This window comes from Apus apus, chromosome Z (assembly GCF_020740795.1).
Source record: "Apus apus isolate bApuApu2 chromosome Z, bApuApu2.pri.cur, whole genome shotgun sequence".
In the NCBI taxonomy this organism is placed as follows: domain Eukaryota; kingdom Metazoa; phylum Chordata; class Aves; order Apodiformes; family Apodidae; genus Apus; species Apus apus.
In genome coordinates, this window is record NC_067312.1 from 13,124,933 (window position 1) to 13,141,135 (window position 16,203).

The 16,203-nt window shown below is 41.2% G+C and overlaps 1 protein-coding gene across 1 annotated transcript in view; it reads right to left on the bottom strand.

Moving 5' to 3' along the window:
• The window catches only part of RANBP3L (RAN binding protein 3 like), a 38,996-nt gene that overhangs the window by 11,649 nt on the left and 11,144 nt on the right, over positions 1 to 16,203 (bottom strand). Inside the window, exons 4-11 of the mRNA XM_051642754.1 lie at positions 16,108 to 16,182; positions 14,915 to 14,989; positions 14,153 to 14,277; positions 13,837 to 13,940; positions 6,045 to 6,129; positions 4,831 to 4,930; positions 1,585 to 1,715; positions 552 to 672 (exon numbers count right to left, since the gene is read on the bottom strand). Of these exons, the coding sequence (XP_051498714.1) occupies positions 552 to 672; positions 1,585 to 1,715; positions 4,831 to 4,930; positions 6,045 to 6,129; positions 13,837 to 13,940; positions 14,153 to 14,277; positions 14,915 to 14,989; positions 16,108 to 16,182 (816 nt within the window). The remainder of the gene's footprint in view (positions 1 to 551; positions 673 to 1,584; positions 1,716 to 4,830; positions 4,931 to 6,044; positions 6,130 to 13,836; positions 13,941 to 14,152; positions 14,278 to 14,914; positions 14,990 to 16,107; positions 16,183 to 16,203) is intronic.

Sequence of the window (16,203 nt, forward strand, 5' to 3'; positions counted from 1 at the left end):
GATATTATTATTATTATTATTATTATTATTATTATTGTTGTTGTTGTTGTTGTTGTTGTTGTTGTTGTTGTTGTTGTTGTTGTTGTTGTTGTTACTGTTGTTGTTATTATAGTACCAAAATGTATCAGTTTCTTTCAATATATCTGGCATTCAAAGCAAATATATCTGCTGAAACTGTGTAATACGGAACAAAAAATAACAGCACAGTAAAAACAACATTCCAGAACTGACTTGAAACAGAGCTCCTGGAAAAGCAGAATCAACAAAAAGCAATCTATCAGACTGCTGACTGTGCTAAAGAGGCATTGCAGCAGAAATGCACAGAACATAACAACATGTGCAAGCATGAGTGTACAAAATAAGTGAAAAGCGTCCAGTGCCTCAGTCTGTAACACAGCTAACTATACCAGGCAACATTAAAAAGATTTGCAGCAATTTGACTTAAATGAAACTAGCTACTCAGTTTTAAATGTGCTGAAGTAAGTTTGTGGCTAGCAATAGCACAAGTTTTTTAGTGTTTCGTGTGTGTTACTTTGTTATTTAATTCTTACTTAGCCTTGACCGCAACATTCCATCTTTATTGCTAGAAGTGTCATTAAGCCTCAGGGATCCACTGCCTCTTTCAGTCCAGGTTAAAGAGAGCTTATTAAACACAAAGAGCTTGCAGTTTATCTGAAAGATAAATACATGATGGAAATGGACAGTGTTAATTTTATTGGTTCTAAAACTTTATGTTTTAAAACCTTTTGATACAGCTTTTAATATCCATATGCAGGTATTCAAAGCTAAATATATAGATATATATCCCCATCATTACTTATAAAGAAATGGCTTGCAGATCTGCACTAAACTTCCTATTGATCATGGAAAACATTCAGCATGAATGTCAGTTTAGTTTTTCAAGTACTTCATTAACTCTTCACCTGTGAACCTACTAACGCAGCTGAACGTGTTGCAAGTGTTCTACAATCTTATTTTCTCACTCTTTAGAAACATTGTGCAGCCCAGGATACTGGCACTTCTCCTAGAAGAGTACTGCTTCAAAGAGAATTAAACTTCCATGTTCTGAGAAGATAAAATAATGTAACTTCCATGTTAAGATTTTAAAAATAATATACATCACTGCTATTTTCTGAGCAAGTGAGAGATTGAAGATTAAGATTAGCAAGATACATCCTGCTAGGCCAGAAAGATAATTTGTATTTTAGATTAACTATAAAACTTATTACTTTGACAACACATTGCTTTCCCCTCCCTCCAAAACAAATGGTCATAAAAAATATTTATACAAGTCACTTCCAATTTTGAAGTTTTAGTCACTGCTGATGTCCTGTGTAGATGCTTATAAAGTACAACTGTGAAACAAAGTTCTGAAGCAGCCACTTACTGAAAGTGATTATAAAATGAACAAATATAGTATGAAAGAGAAAATATTAGCCTATAGAAAAAGTGGTTATGTCTTTAAAAAGTGAAAAATTAAAATATAAACTGAAGTTAGTTTCAGATTCCTGCAATCTGCAGTTGATCTAGATGTTCTTTTCAACAATAAAACTGCTCATTGTCAAGGCTTTATGAAATACACACCTGCAATACATTGTGTTCTGCTTCTTCCCCAGTTATAACTTCAACTTTATCTAACAGAACTTTCTCCACTGGCTTAGAAATACAAGCAGTTGCTGATTCCGTTAGTGTTGTATTCCTCAACAAAGCTGTTTCTTCAGGGGAAAAAAAAAAAACAACAAACCTCTTTATGGGATTATTTTTCAGGACAACAAATCTAGCACATAAAATGGCCTGTGACTTTATTAATCCCTGCGGTGTCTAATATTATTTATTGTTATTAATAAGTTTTTGGCCAAAGCATAAATAGAAGAGAAAAAGAAAAAGACTGGAATACTCTAAAATGTCTCACCTGTTTAGTTTCATTTTGAATTGACCAGTTCTGCAGTTGCAGAGGTTTGCCCTTAAGGGCAGCTTGCAGAAACCAGCCCTAAATAACAGAATCATGGAATAATTCAGGTTGGAAAAGACCTATAAGATTCTCCAGTCCAAACTTCTAACTAACTCTACTAACCTAGACCTACCAGCCCACTGCTAAACCATGTCCCTAAGCACCATATCTATATGATTTTAAGCACTTTCAGGGATGGTGATTCAACCACTTCCTTGGGCAGCCTGTGCCAGAGTTTAATAACTGTTTTTGTAAGGAAGTGTTTCCTAACATCCAACCTAAGCCTCTCCTGACACAACTTGAAGCCATTGCCTCTTGTCCTGTCACTTGTTACTTGGGTGAAGAGACTGACACCCACTTCACTACAAGCTCCTTTCAGGCTGTTGTAGAGAGATAAGGTATACCCTCAGTCTCCTTTTTCTCCAGGCTAAACAACCCAGTTCCTTCAGATGCTCCTCATATGACTTGTTTTACAGACCCTTCACCAGCTTTATTGCCCTTCTCTGCACACACTCCATTACCTCTTTCCCGTATTGAGGTCCACAAAACTGAACACAGACAATCATTTCCCTACCCCTGCCAGCCACGCTATTTCTGATACAAGCCAGGGTGCTGTTGGCCTTCCTGGCCACTTGGGTGCACACACTGGCTCATATTCAGCTGCTGTTGACCCACACTCCCAGCTCCTTTTCCTTGGCCCATCTTTGTGTGGTCTGCAAACTTACTGAGGGTGCACTCAATCACCTCGTTGAGATAAAGATATTAAACAGGAGTGGCCCTAATACTGAGCCCTGGGGGCCACCACTGGTGACTGGCTGCTGACTGGATTTTACTCTATTCACCCCAACGCTTTGGGCTCAACCACCAAAGAGTATGCATGTCCAGGCCTAGGACAGCCAGTTTCTCCATGAGAATGCTGTGGGGAACAGTATCAAAGGTTTTACTGAAGTCTAGGTAGACTATCCACAGCCTTTCCCTCATCCAATAGGCAGATCACTTTGTCATAGAAGATCAGGTTCATCAAGCAGGACCTTCCTCTCATAAACCCATGCTGACTGGGCTTGATCACCTGGTTGTCCTATAAATGGTGCATAATGGCACCTGAGGTTATCTGTTCCATAACCTTTCCTGCCACCAAGGTCAGACTGACAGGTCTCTAGTTCCCTGGACCATCTTTCCAGCCCTTCTTCAAGATGGGTATCACATTTTCCAACCTCAAGTACACTGGGACCTCCTCAGTTAGCCAGGACTTCAGATCAGTGATGGCAAGTGGCTTGGTGAACACTTTGCCAGCTCCCTTAGCAGCCTTGGGTGTACCCCACCGGGCCCCATAGACCTGTGTGTATCTAAGTGATGTAGCAGGTCACTAATAATTTTCTCTTGGACTATGGAGGTCTTATTCTGTTTGCCCTTCCTGTCTTCCAGGTCAGGGAACTGGGTATCGAGAGAACAACTAGTTCTACTGTTGAAGACTAAGGCAAAGAAGGCGCTAAGTACCTCAGTATTTTCCTCATACTTGGTCACTGTGCTTCCTCCTGCATCCAATAAATGATGAAGATTCTCCCTAGTCCTCCTTTTGTTGTTAATATATTTATAGAAACATTTTTTGTCTTTCACTACAGTGGCCAAGTTAGCTGGGCTTTGGCCCTTCTAATTTTCTTCCTGTATAGCTTCACTACATCTTTGTAGTCCTCGTAAGTTGCCTGCCCCCTTTTCCAAGGTCCATTTGTTTCTGAGTTCCAGCCAAAGCTCTCTATTTAGTCTGGTCTTCTTCCCTGTCAGCTCATCTTTCAAGACCTGGAGATAGGCTGCTCCCGTGTCTTTAAGACTTCCTCCTTGAAGTATTTTCAGCCTTCCAGGGCCCCTTTGCATTTCAGGACACTCTCAACTCTTCTCCAAAACAGGCCAAAGTCTGCCCTTCAGAAGTCCAAGATGGAAGTTCTGCTGGTTCCCCCCTTGCTTCTCCAGTAACTGAAAACTCTTATCATTTCATGATCACACTGCCCAATCCCCCACACAACCTCTTCTCTTAACAAGCAGCAGGTCCAGCAGACCTGAGTTTTCCAAGTGAAGCTTGTCTGTCCTACTGCTGTGCATAAATAAATAATGAAAGACATATGTCCCAAGATTCAGAATAGTTACATGTATAAAATGAACATTTGACAGGAACACGAAAGGACAGGATTTGAAAGGAAAAACATTCTTACAGAACTTTATGTATTTGCATACTCTGTGTTTTCCATAGGCTTTAATTTTTTTTTATTTTTTTTTTTTTTACTTGTAAGAATGTTCATACAAAGAGGATCCAATACATCCATTAGTAAAGAGGGGAGCAAAATTTGGCAAGAGGGCTCAAGATAGTGAACTACTTGTGAGTCCCTCACAGCTTAAGTTTACATGGCTTGGCTAGTAGAAAAGAGTACACCAGAGTCACAAACAACCCCTGAAATCAATCTGCATAGGAGCTTCAATCCCAAATGAGAACACAAATATGGCAAAGCAATTTGTATGAACAGTCTCAAAATAAAAGCAGCCAACAACTTAAAATTGCACTTTAACAATGCAGTCCAAAAGGCCTTCACAAAGTTCACTGCATTTTTTTTCTAGTAATAAATAATAATTATCTGTAAAGCTCTGTCCTTTCCTGAGTAGCTTAGATTATGAATTCTGAAGTTAGTCCAGTTTAAATGTCGTAAAACAAGCTGTAGCTGCTTTCTGAACATAGATTTTGGCACATACTGCAAGTGTACTAGTGACTGGATAACTTGAGAATAGATGAAAATTATTGACCACCACTCATTCGACATCCTCTAAGATACAGTGAAACATATAATAATAAAGTTAACTGTACTTTAGTTGAGTTTGCTGAGAATGCTTACTTGTTTGTGGACTGACATAAAAAGATTCTATGTACATGGATGTTATTTCTCCTTTGTATGAATCGGCTTCATTACACAGCTTGGGATGCTTTTCAGGGCTCTAAGAAAAATGGGAAATAAGAATTCCTGTTTAAATAGAATGGCTAACTGAATCAAACTGAATATTAAATTATTTAATGAATGCTAAGCTGAAGCTTTGCAATTGTAATATCTAAGAGTAAAACTGACTCAGATGATAAAATTTCAGTCTCTAGTGGGAGTAATTTTATTATCATAAAATCAATACATCCTTCTTCCACCAAAAAGAATGGCCTCTTTGTACGAATTCTGGACTAGGATTTAAATCCACTGAAAGACTTAGATGTTTAAATACCAGCTGATTTCCAGTTTAAGCACTTAAGCCCCGGAATAATAGTTCAAGATCCCCAGAGACCACAAAATTCAACTCAGAGGAATTAAAAACTTCCATGACCTTCAGTTTTCGCAGATGAAGGTTCTTAGGCATGTCTAAATAAATGCTTCTGGCTCCTAACAATAATTAGTAGCTCAGCTCCTACCTTTTAACTAAATCCTGGCCAAAAGTCACACCCAGACCTATGGCTGCCAAGATTTTTCACTGGCAGATATGTATACTGCTTTCATTCTACTTCTGCTAGAAACTGAATTTCAGTTCCATTTTAAATGTTGCAGTCCTCAGCTTGGGAACCACCTTTTGGTCTGAATTTGCTTCAGTACTTGATCCATGAAACTGTCTCATAGTATGCACAATGTAGTTTAATGTGGACGCAATCTAGAATGGGTGTTTAACTTTCTCCTTACATTAATTTCTCCCACCTCTTACCAGTTATGGTCGAAACTATTAAAGTAGTGGACACCACATTATTTCATATTGTGGCTGTCCCACTTTACATGGAATACATTAAAAAAACTTATTTTGGTAAAAAAAATGAGCAAAAGAGAATAAGTGCATACTGATATCGATTAGTAATTAGAGTACTTACCTAAGATGGGAAGAATAAGGATGCCTAACCCTACCCTAACCTCTACCCCTACAGAAAATATTTAGATATTTTCTCCTTAACAGTCATTGGAATAATATTTACTCATATCTTGAAAATAACAGAAGGAACTAAAAAGAATTAACCTCTAAAAAAAATTAAACTCCTAAGCACATTAACCTTGATAAAATATCTGCCACCATTTACAGATCTTACCAGAACTCTTTCATCCATGTTTTCTCCAAACACAAAATCAGAATTGCTGCTCTTTTGTACACTTCTGTCTGCAAATAGCTGACTTCTGTGGGAACAAAATAACATGAGATTTAGAACTATTTAGAACTTTGTACAGAATATAAATAAGTTAATGCATTTACTTTACTATACCTTACATCAAAGACAAACAAAAAATGACTGCTTAAGTAATCAGACAAATTCTTTAAACTTTTTTATACCATTTCAGTCTCTAATGGGAGTAATTTTATTATAATAAAATCAATACAGCATTCTTCCAAGAAGCAGTTCTGTTGCTCTTCAGAATAACATTGTCCCTACTGCATTACAGGCCTTCCTTGGCCATCCATCTAACATCTTGGAAAGGAAGAAGGGCAGTGCATCTTAATACACACAGTTCCTATTCATATAAATACTGCAAAAATGTAAAGGCATGATGGCAGGTGGCTTATGATGAGGTATAACTAAAACTGGAAAGGAAGACCCTTCTATTCTTCAACTACCTGTTCCACAGATGTACTTAAAATGAGAAGTGAAGAAAACTAAATACTCCTTTGGTACTAGACAACTACAGTTTGGAGATACAGACTAGGGAGAAAAATTAATAAGGTAGATAAATCACTTTAGGATCTGCAGTGTGACTGGTTTTGGCAGAGGCCATATTAAAACAACACTTGTCCTTCTTATGTCCCTTTTTCCTTCTCAGTGTCTCAGATTTTTCAGATTAAAAAACAATTTATTTTTTTAATTGCCACTCTGAGTTTAACTACTCCCAGTTCGTCTCTTATTTTTTAGGTGTTTCTAAGAGAAGGATTTGAACATTTTTCTAAGTAGTGACATAGTCACAACTTGTAAAAAGTACATTACTTGTGGATTACATTAAAGAATATTGTAATATAAGTAGAGTTGTGATTTTAAATACTAATTATACAGCCACTTTAATTTAACAAGGTTCATTTTTTACAAGAGTCATTAGAAAAGTCCTTGTAAATTTATTTGTGTGGTTTCTGCTGTTGCCTTCTGTTGCTGTTCTTTGTTTTGTTTTGTTTTTACAAAAGGCTTGTAGGTTGTTCATGCTTTCTGTAGAGCTTAATCACTGCATCCCTTCCTGGCAAAGGCAAAACCATCCAAGTTCTTAACCCCTTCTTTCCATAAGGATGACTTGGCAGGAAGATGATCTGATGCTCTGTCACAAACTGCACACTTCAGCACCCCTTACGTGCTCTTCCAGATCATTTACCACCCTTGGCAGGGCTTAACAGCACATATACCATGCAGAGGATATTCCTGATACTAAGCTGGGTTTCTTGCCAGAACTTTGATGATTGCCTCTAATATTTAGTTTCAGTGATCACAACTACAGTGTGCTTGAATTTTCCTCAGAAGGCATTCCCAAATACAAGCTTTCTCCAGTTGATATATAAGGAAAAAAAATTCTTTAACATGGTCCTGCTTCATATGTTGCTAAGACTAAGAGTAAATGAGAAAAATAAATCAGAAAATCCATCTCTTTTCAGCCTTTCATATGTGTTTTGGGCCTCTTGAAGCCTTTCGTATGTGTTTTGGGCCACAAACAGGGAATCTGAAGTGTGTTTCTTATCCTTAAGAAAACTCCCAACTGAAATTGATAGAATTGTGATTGATTTCAATCCTGAAATTTCATCTGCTACTTGTAAGCTGCTCCAGTAGCAATTTAGTAAGGATAGCACTCCAGGAGAGCTAAAAGCCCAGAAACTAGATCTTTGTCTCAAATAAATAATGTGGGAAATAGTTTTTTATTATTTTCAGAAATGTAAGGGAAAAGTCATCTTTCAGAGAGCTAACTGGAAGTACCTACCTTAAAGTCTTATAAAAACCTCAATACACTTCTATTGCTGTAGGAGAAGAACTAAATGTGCCAGGGATGACATTGCCATGGAGATGTGAAAAAAGATACTGAATTCAATGAACGGCAACTAGCAATGAAGAACGAGAGAAACAGAAATGTGGATAAGATAGTGCAAAGGGATGATGAGAAGGGGATAGATCCAGGTACTGTCTGTCTCAGAGTGCCCAGAAAGGCCTGAGCAGCTGCCAGTTTCAGTGCTGGTCTTGAACCCTGGCAGTTTTCCATACAAATCCTTGTGCAAAGTTCAATACATGACCAGAAGCCTGCATTTTCCAGTATTAAATGTCTGTCACTTACAACACAATCTACTTACAAAGCTTTTAATCAGACTAGAGAAACTGCAATTTTCTCCTTTCCTGTTCATTATTAAAGCCAGTTGAGGAAATGGAACTGTCAGTGGTTTCCTGGGACATGGTCAGACACAGTAATTGCAGAGGACCAACAAACCATCTTCATTCATCTCTTTAAGACCCGTATCACACACAGAAGAAGAGGTGGAAGAGAAGGGAAAGTAGGAGGGATGTTTCCAGGCAGCAGCAATTCCTGCTGTTGAGTCTCTCTGCGTTTTATTTTTTGTAGATAAATGTCAATAGTTACACCTTGATAGATAATTAAAAACAAATATGAAAAAATCTTTTCTTAGCAATGAGTAGATCTGGCTGCCATGTTTGCTATAGTTTAGCACGTAAATTGAGTTTAATGAAACTGTGTGTTTGAGTACTTATGCTAAAAAGATTTTACTAAAGTGTTTTAAAGCATCAGTCACTTAATATGGAACAGAAGAATGGCACTAACACTCCCCTGAAGCCTCAGAAGGGCAGTAAGCACCCGATTGAATTTAAATTATTTTTAAACTCTTAAATTACACCAACATTCATAGACTCATAGAATCATTAAGGTTGGAAAGGACCTTAAAGATCATCTAGTTCCAACCCCCCTGCCATGAGCAGGGAACCCTAACATTAGATCAGGTTGCACAAAACCTCATCCAACCTGGTCTTAAAAACTCCAGGGATGGCACATCAACAACCTCCCTGGGCAACCCATTCCAGTTCCTCAGCACCCTTATAGTGAAGAATTTCTTCCTAATATCTAACCTAAATCTCCCTCTCTTAGTTTAAAACCATTACCTGTTGTCCTATCACTATCTTCTCTGATGAAAAGCCCCTCCCCAGCTTTCCTGTAGCTCCTTTCAAGTACTGGAAGGTGCTACAAGGTCTCCCCGGAGCCTTCTCTCTCTCTCTAGGCTGAACAACCCCAACTCTCTCAGCCTGTCATCATAGCAGAGGTGTTCCAGGCCTTTGGTCATTTTTGTGGCTCTTCTCTGGAACCTCTCCAAAAGGTCTATAGCTTTCTTGTGCTGAGGGCACCAGAGCTGTACACAGCACTCCAGCTGGGGTCTCACCAGAGCAGAGCAGAGGGGCAGAATCACCTCCCTGGCCCTGCTGGCCACACTTCTTTTGATGCAGCCCAGGATGCAGTTGCTCTCTGGGCTCCAGCACACACTGGTGGCTCATGTCAAGCTTCTCATCTACTACCACCCCCAAGTCCTTCTCCTCAGAACTGCTCTCTATCCATTTTCCCCCCAGCCTGTATTTGTGCCTGGGGTTGCACTGACCCAGGTGCAGGACCTTGCACTTGGCCTTGTCGAACTTCATGAGGTTGGCACTGGCCCACCTCTCCAGCCTGCCAAGGTCTCTCTGGATGATCTCCCTTCCCTCTGGGGTGTCAATAACACCACACAGCTTGGTATTGTCAACAAACTTGATGAGGATACACTCAATCCTACTTTTCATATCTCCAACAAAGATGTTAAACAGCACTGGTCCCAATACTGACCCCTGAGGAACAACCACTCTTCACTTGCCTCCTTTTGGACACTGAGCCATTGACCACAACTCTCTGGGTGTGGCCATCCAGCCAATCTATTTATCCACTGAGTGGTCCATCTGTCCAATCCATCCCTTGTCAGTTTGCAGACCAAGATGTCATGTGGGACAGTGTCAAATGCCTTGCACAAATCCCGGTAGATGACGTCAGTTGCTCTGCCACCATCCACCATCTCTGTAGCCTTGTTGTAGAAGGCCAACTTCCCATCCAATGCCAGCAGGCCCCTGTATATCAAACCATTCAGGAGTTTTGTCCCCTACCCCCATCAAGTCTAGTTTAAAGCTCTCTCCATGAGTCCTGCCAACTCCTGACCAAGAATCTTTTTCCCCCTTGTTGATAGCTCAATGCCTTTGTTTGCTAGCAGACCTGGTGCCCTGTAAACATCTCCATGATTGAAAAACCCAAAGTTCATCCGATGGCACCAGCTTCTAAGCCATACACTAATCAGTTGTGTTTTCCTAGTCCTTTCAGCTTTTCCTGCCACTGAAGGAACTGAGGAAAAGACCACCTGCGCTTCTGATCCCTCAAGCATTTAGCCTAGTTCTCTGAAATCCCTTTCCATCGCCCTGGGACTTGCCTTGGCAACCTCATCAGTGCCCACCTGCACGACCACTGGTGGGTAGTGACCAGAGGGCTGCACCAGCCCTGGGAGTTTCTCAGTAACATCCCTAACCCGGGCCCCAGGGGGGCAGCAGACCTCCCTGAGGTTGGGTCTGGCCCACATATGGGGCCCTCAGGTCCCCTCAAAAGAGAATCTTCTACAGCAATTGGTTTCCTTTTTTCCTCAGCAGAGGCAGTCCTAACGCATGGGGCAGACTGCCCCGGCAGGTCCCTGGACGGGCCTTTGTCAGTAACCTCAGTTACCTGAGTTTCCAGGGCCATATCCCTGCTCTGTAAGGGCACACGTGAAGGTGAGGGAAGCCGGGTTCGCCTCTTGCCTGGAGCAGGGACCCGCTTCCAGTTCCCCTCTTCTCTCAGGTCCCCTGCCTCTGCCAGGTGACAGGAAGGCAGAGGATCCTCTACTTCTCGTGAAGCCTCCACCTTAAGGTTTTGTCTCCAGGATGGTAGGGTAATACTCCACCAATCTGCTTCTCTTTCCCAGTCCCGGATACTCCGTAATCTTTCCACCTCCTCTTCCAGCTCAGCCGCTGGGCTGAGCGAATCACTCCCCTGGTCACAGCACACACAGGTGCTCTCTCTGCTCTCCCCCGATACGACTGCCGGGCTGAGACACTCTGCGCTGCCAGAGACCTGCACAGCTGCATCTTGAGAGGCACCCCTGTCGGGGCTGCCACTGGCCTCCTGGCAGCAGTGTCCGCCCCATGGCTAGGTCCTCTTCAAGGGGGGGATGATCCCTAGCCGAGCTCTTACCCAGAACCAAGAGGGGCCCGTGCCCGGCTCCGCACGCCCTGCCTGCACAAACTGCCCCACGATCTGCCGCCCCAGGCCCCTCTGCCGCCCCGCGCCCTGTCTGCGGCTCCGGGTCTCCGCGCTCCCCAGGGGCTGCTCCTCTACCTGAGGGGGTCAGGCCCCGTCCCTTTGCCTCTGCCCACAGTGAGTCAGAGCTGCTGCTCCCCAGAAGCTCTCACTCCCCCGGTTTCCTTGCGGAGTAGCCGCTGCAGAGGGGTCCACCGGCACGATCCCTTGCTCTGGTGTCCCTCGCCTCAGTGGCTTCACTGAAAATTAGTCCCATCAGGCCCCATAGATTTATGCACCTTCAGGTTCTTTAGATGTTCACAAACCTGCTCTACACCCATGGCAGGGGGTAATTCACTCTCCCAGTCCCCCAGTCCCAGTTTTCACTTGTTGTGGCCTTTGTGTTGCGGCTGGAGCACTTGCCAGAGAAGACTGAAGCATAGAAGTGATTGAGGACCTCAGCCTTCTCAATATCCTGTGTTGCTACCTCACCCGTTTCCTTCAGGAGAAGGCCTACATTCTCCTTGGATGTCCTTTTCTCCCCAACATACCTACCGAAGCTTTTCTTATTGTTCTTAACATCCCTGGCAAAACTTAATTCCACCTGGTATTTGGCTCTCCTGACCTGATCCCTAGCTGCTCGGACAACCTCTCTGTAATCCTCCCAGGATACCTGCCCTAGCTTGCACCTCTAGGAGCTGCTTACTCATCCACGCCAGCCTCTTGGGAGTTTCTACCTGACTTCCTCTTAGTTGGGATGCAACGGTCTTGGGCCTGGAGAAGGTGATCCTTAAATATCAGCCAGCTTTCATGGGCCCTTCTACGCTCCAGGATGTTATCCCAAGACACTCTCTTGAGCAGATCCCTGAAGAGGCTGAAATCTGCCTTTCTGAAGAGTAGTAAGCTTGCTGTGAGCCCTCCTTGCTGCCCTAAGGATCTTGAACTCCACCATTTCATGGTCACTACAACCTAGGCTGCCCCTGAGCTTAACATCCCTCAACAGTCCTTCCTTGCTTGTCAGGACAAGATCCAACACAGAGCATCTCCTGGAACTAATGAGACACAAATATCCCAAGCAAATTAGCAAGCCTTCTTTTGAAAAAGAAAAGGCAAGGAAATACCATTAAGCACTTTTAAGTCTCGTAACTTGTCGGCACTGAAACACTATATTGTATTTCTATATCCATTTACTCAAGAAAAAGCCACTAACCTATCTTTTCCTAGATACTGTCCAGGTGACAGAAGGTAACTGGACTTGGAGTATCAATACTAACTGACTTTGAAGTCAGCACCATCTTCCCTTTACCTTTTTCAGTATGTGCATTACCATCATTCTGAAACTCCTAAAATATGTTGTGTGTCTCCTTATTGTCCTCACAGGGCATCACCACAGCAATATTTGTGACAGCAAAGGACAGGATGGCTCTTCCAAAACCACACTGGCTGCCCTTTAATGATACTTTTTTTGTTGATAAAGATTAAGAATAAAGATTAAGTTGTCTGTGCATCTAAAAATCCCTTATCTCCTCAGAACCCCAGCCCTGTGTATCTCAAATGCTGCATGCAGAATCCCTTATCTATTGCCCATCCAGCCCAGAAGAAGACTGAATAGACTCCTTTGCAGCTACTGCATTCTCTGCCCTCTTTGTGTGGGAGGGGGAAAGGAGACAACATCACAAATGTGTTCTGTGTTGCCCTAGCAATTTTGAAATGTCATTCTCTCATCATAACTGAGCTCAGGCATATTCCTGATGTTCACAACTTCCACGTAAATAAACCCTCACTGACCATCAGCAAGCAGTATTAATACTGACAAAGATAAATTGCCGACTAACCACAGACCTAACATTCTCATGAGCTAGTCTCCAGAGAGAGATAATAGCTCACTTTTGCCCCAATATGAGCTCTTTCAGCCATATACAGAGGCAAGGACATGGGGCAACATTCTAGGCCAAGGAAGTCAGCTTCCTCAGGCAGAAATTCTGAAGTCCATCCTGATCAACCCATGTCTGCACAAAGATACCACCCTATTAGAGTCATCAGAGTTAGTTCATGCCAGAAATTCTGGCATGTGCATGGAAGTAGACCATCAGTTGCAGAATTCACCTTGTCTTCCAGATCAGTCCTGTACGGTTTTCTTCATGTCTCCTGTGTGCAACATGGTGACATATATTGGTAATTCCTGAGTTTCTCTGCATCTGCTTATGAGATGCTGCAGCTATACTATCAGAAGAGAATTGTCCAAAGGGACAGAGATGACTGTAAACATTCAAAGCTGTGACATTTTTTGAACTGCCAAAGCTGCGCAATCTGGCAAAGCAAAATTGTTTCTGGTTTATGGATTGCTAATCAGAAACAAACTGTCCCACAGAGGTTAATTCCTGACAGGAGTCCATTTCTTATGGCATACAAAGCTAGTGCCAGTACCCACAAATCCTGGCACCACACACAACTGCCAGTGAGCACTATGTGGGTGTGGGTGGCATGGGCTTAGTACAATGGTAGACATGCGTAGGACAAAAGGGCATGCCATAGGCCATGTGACAAAATGATGTAGACATCACAAATAAAAAAACTTACTGCGATGTTTTAGAGCTAGAAGGATTCATGGTAGTAGATGACCTTGCTGCTGGTTTGGATCCTACTGAATTCTCAGCTGGGGAAAAAGAGCTGTCTTCAGATAGCTAGGAATAATAAAACCAAATAAAATACTATGTCAGTGATCCATCAATTCCACGGAAACTCATACAGCAACTTGCTTGAAAATCATGCAGTGCAATAATCAACTGCTTTAAAACAGCACTGGGTTTTGTTTGTTGGTTGTTTTTTGGGTTTTTTGTTTTGTTTTTGATTTGAGCAGCAAACTTAAAGCCAGTAAAATTACTTTTATTTTTACCTGAACATGTGCTTCTTTCTTAGTTACTAGAGATACTACAGGATTTTCAGGACAGGACAGGACTTGTGGGGGTTGCAAAATGGCAGGTCTAATGACATTCCACAGTTGACTTTGTGACAAGGATCCTTGCAAAATACAAAGACAAAATATGTAAGCAGGGACTTTTTCTTCACATGTAATCCATAGTTATGTATCTTGTCTCTTTAACCGAAAGCTTCAAAGCATATTTAAATAACACATTACTGTTTACTTGCTACATACTCTGAGAAATTGTAATCCCTTCTAAAATACACAACTCGGCATGACAGCAACCTCTGTTATCCTATCAGAATAAAAATTTAATGCATTATATTAAAAAATATAGTTATTTATAAAATATATTTGTATTTATGTGTTTAAGTATATCTTTTTATATCTACTTATATTTCCTGCTTTGTGGTAGAGCTATCTTCTGGTATTTCAAATTTTATCCTGCACCTGCACACAACAAGAAGGTTCTTCATTGCCTTTTTGAGTAGAGTTACTCAGTTAGAAGTGGGGAATTTCACTATTCAAGGTTATATCCAGTTAACTCAGGAACTAAGGAGCCAGAGCAGGGGCTCAGAACAGAGCTCACAGGATATTTACACTGACAAACAACTTATGAATCTCATAAAGATACTTAGCCTATGTCAGCAGAAATGAGTTCTCATTTTTGTCTTCTGTGTCTGTTAAGAACAAATTTGTGGAACTACAGTGAAAAAATACAGCAATGACAGTTACCTTCTTTTGTACTTTTGATCCAGTCAGTATTTCTTTGAAAAGCAGCTGAGGTCATGAATATGTTATTCTTCTTTACTACAGAACAAGAAATATGAATTTCAATAATGAGTAATAACAAATTTCAATTATTAATTCACATTTCTGTATCCCCTCCCTATTTTGGTGGTACATGAGCAAAATTGCAACCTCTCCATCTAAACAAGATCTCTGAGATAACTGTTACTGTCTACATTTTATAGATGGATGGACTCAGCCATAGAAAGCACCATGGGTTTTCTGGCTACGTCAGAGACCAAAGTATTTTGGATATTAATGGATGTTTTAGACTCATAACATCCTTCTTCAGCTTTGAAAACCAGGTGCTGCTGGTTTGCAAAAGCTATTGGCAATTCTATCTGGTCCAGTCTTAGGCATTTTTAAAATGTGTACACGAGGCCCAGTCACATGAGAATAAATAAAGGTGTCCTGCCCTGTCCTGGCAAAAAGGCTTTAACAACTTACTATAATAACAGGATTGCACTACTAGTGCTTTCACTGTTTTAGAAAAGATACCAAACACCAGCCAGAAAGTGATGGCAACCATCTACCATGTCCTGTAAAATGACACAAGTGACATTCTATACATAATCACTAATTTTTCATGGCAGAAATAGTGTGGTTTGTTGCTGTAACAATGTTGTGTCCTCTTAATAATGCTTAGGAATCCTTTATGCCAATGTCTGTCAAGGACCTGTCTCTGGTAAGAGACATAGACTAGGATTTAAGACCTGTTCCCATTAGTTGTAAGTCGTAGCACACTCCCAGGGTAACTGGTTAGGAGGAAGACAGTCTCCTAGGAGAGAAAATTATATTCCTCCAGGAATGACCATCATTAAATTGCAAGCAAACTCATTCATTTAGTCACTTTAACTTCACTCTGTTTTTTCAAGTACAATTTGCACCACACTGTGTAAATGCTTATTTGCAAATTACTCAGATTCCTCCCAAGCATTGAGGATTCCCTAACAATAAATACAAAAAACATTTCTTCTATTGAACTGCCAGTCCTACTCCTAAAACATTCCCTTCTCCTTTCCAAATACCACCCTAATCCAACACACTCCAGCTCTGTCCTGCAGCATTCCTGTAAACTTCTTTATTTTAGATAATACCTGTGTTGTTATCTTTTTTTTTTTTTTTTTTTTTTTAATTACCTGGGTGGGAGGGAGGGAAGGCAGGAAGGATGATAAAGGAAGATAATCTCCCTCTTTTCTGAGCAAAAGTTGTGTCTGAAAGGATGAGAAAGAAAT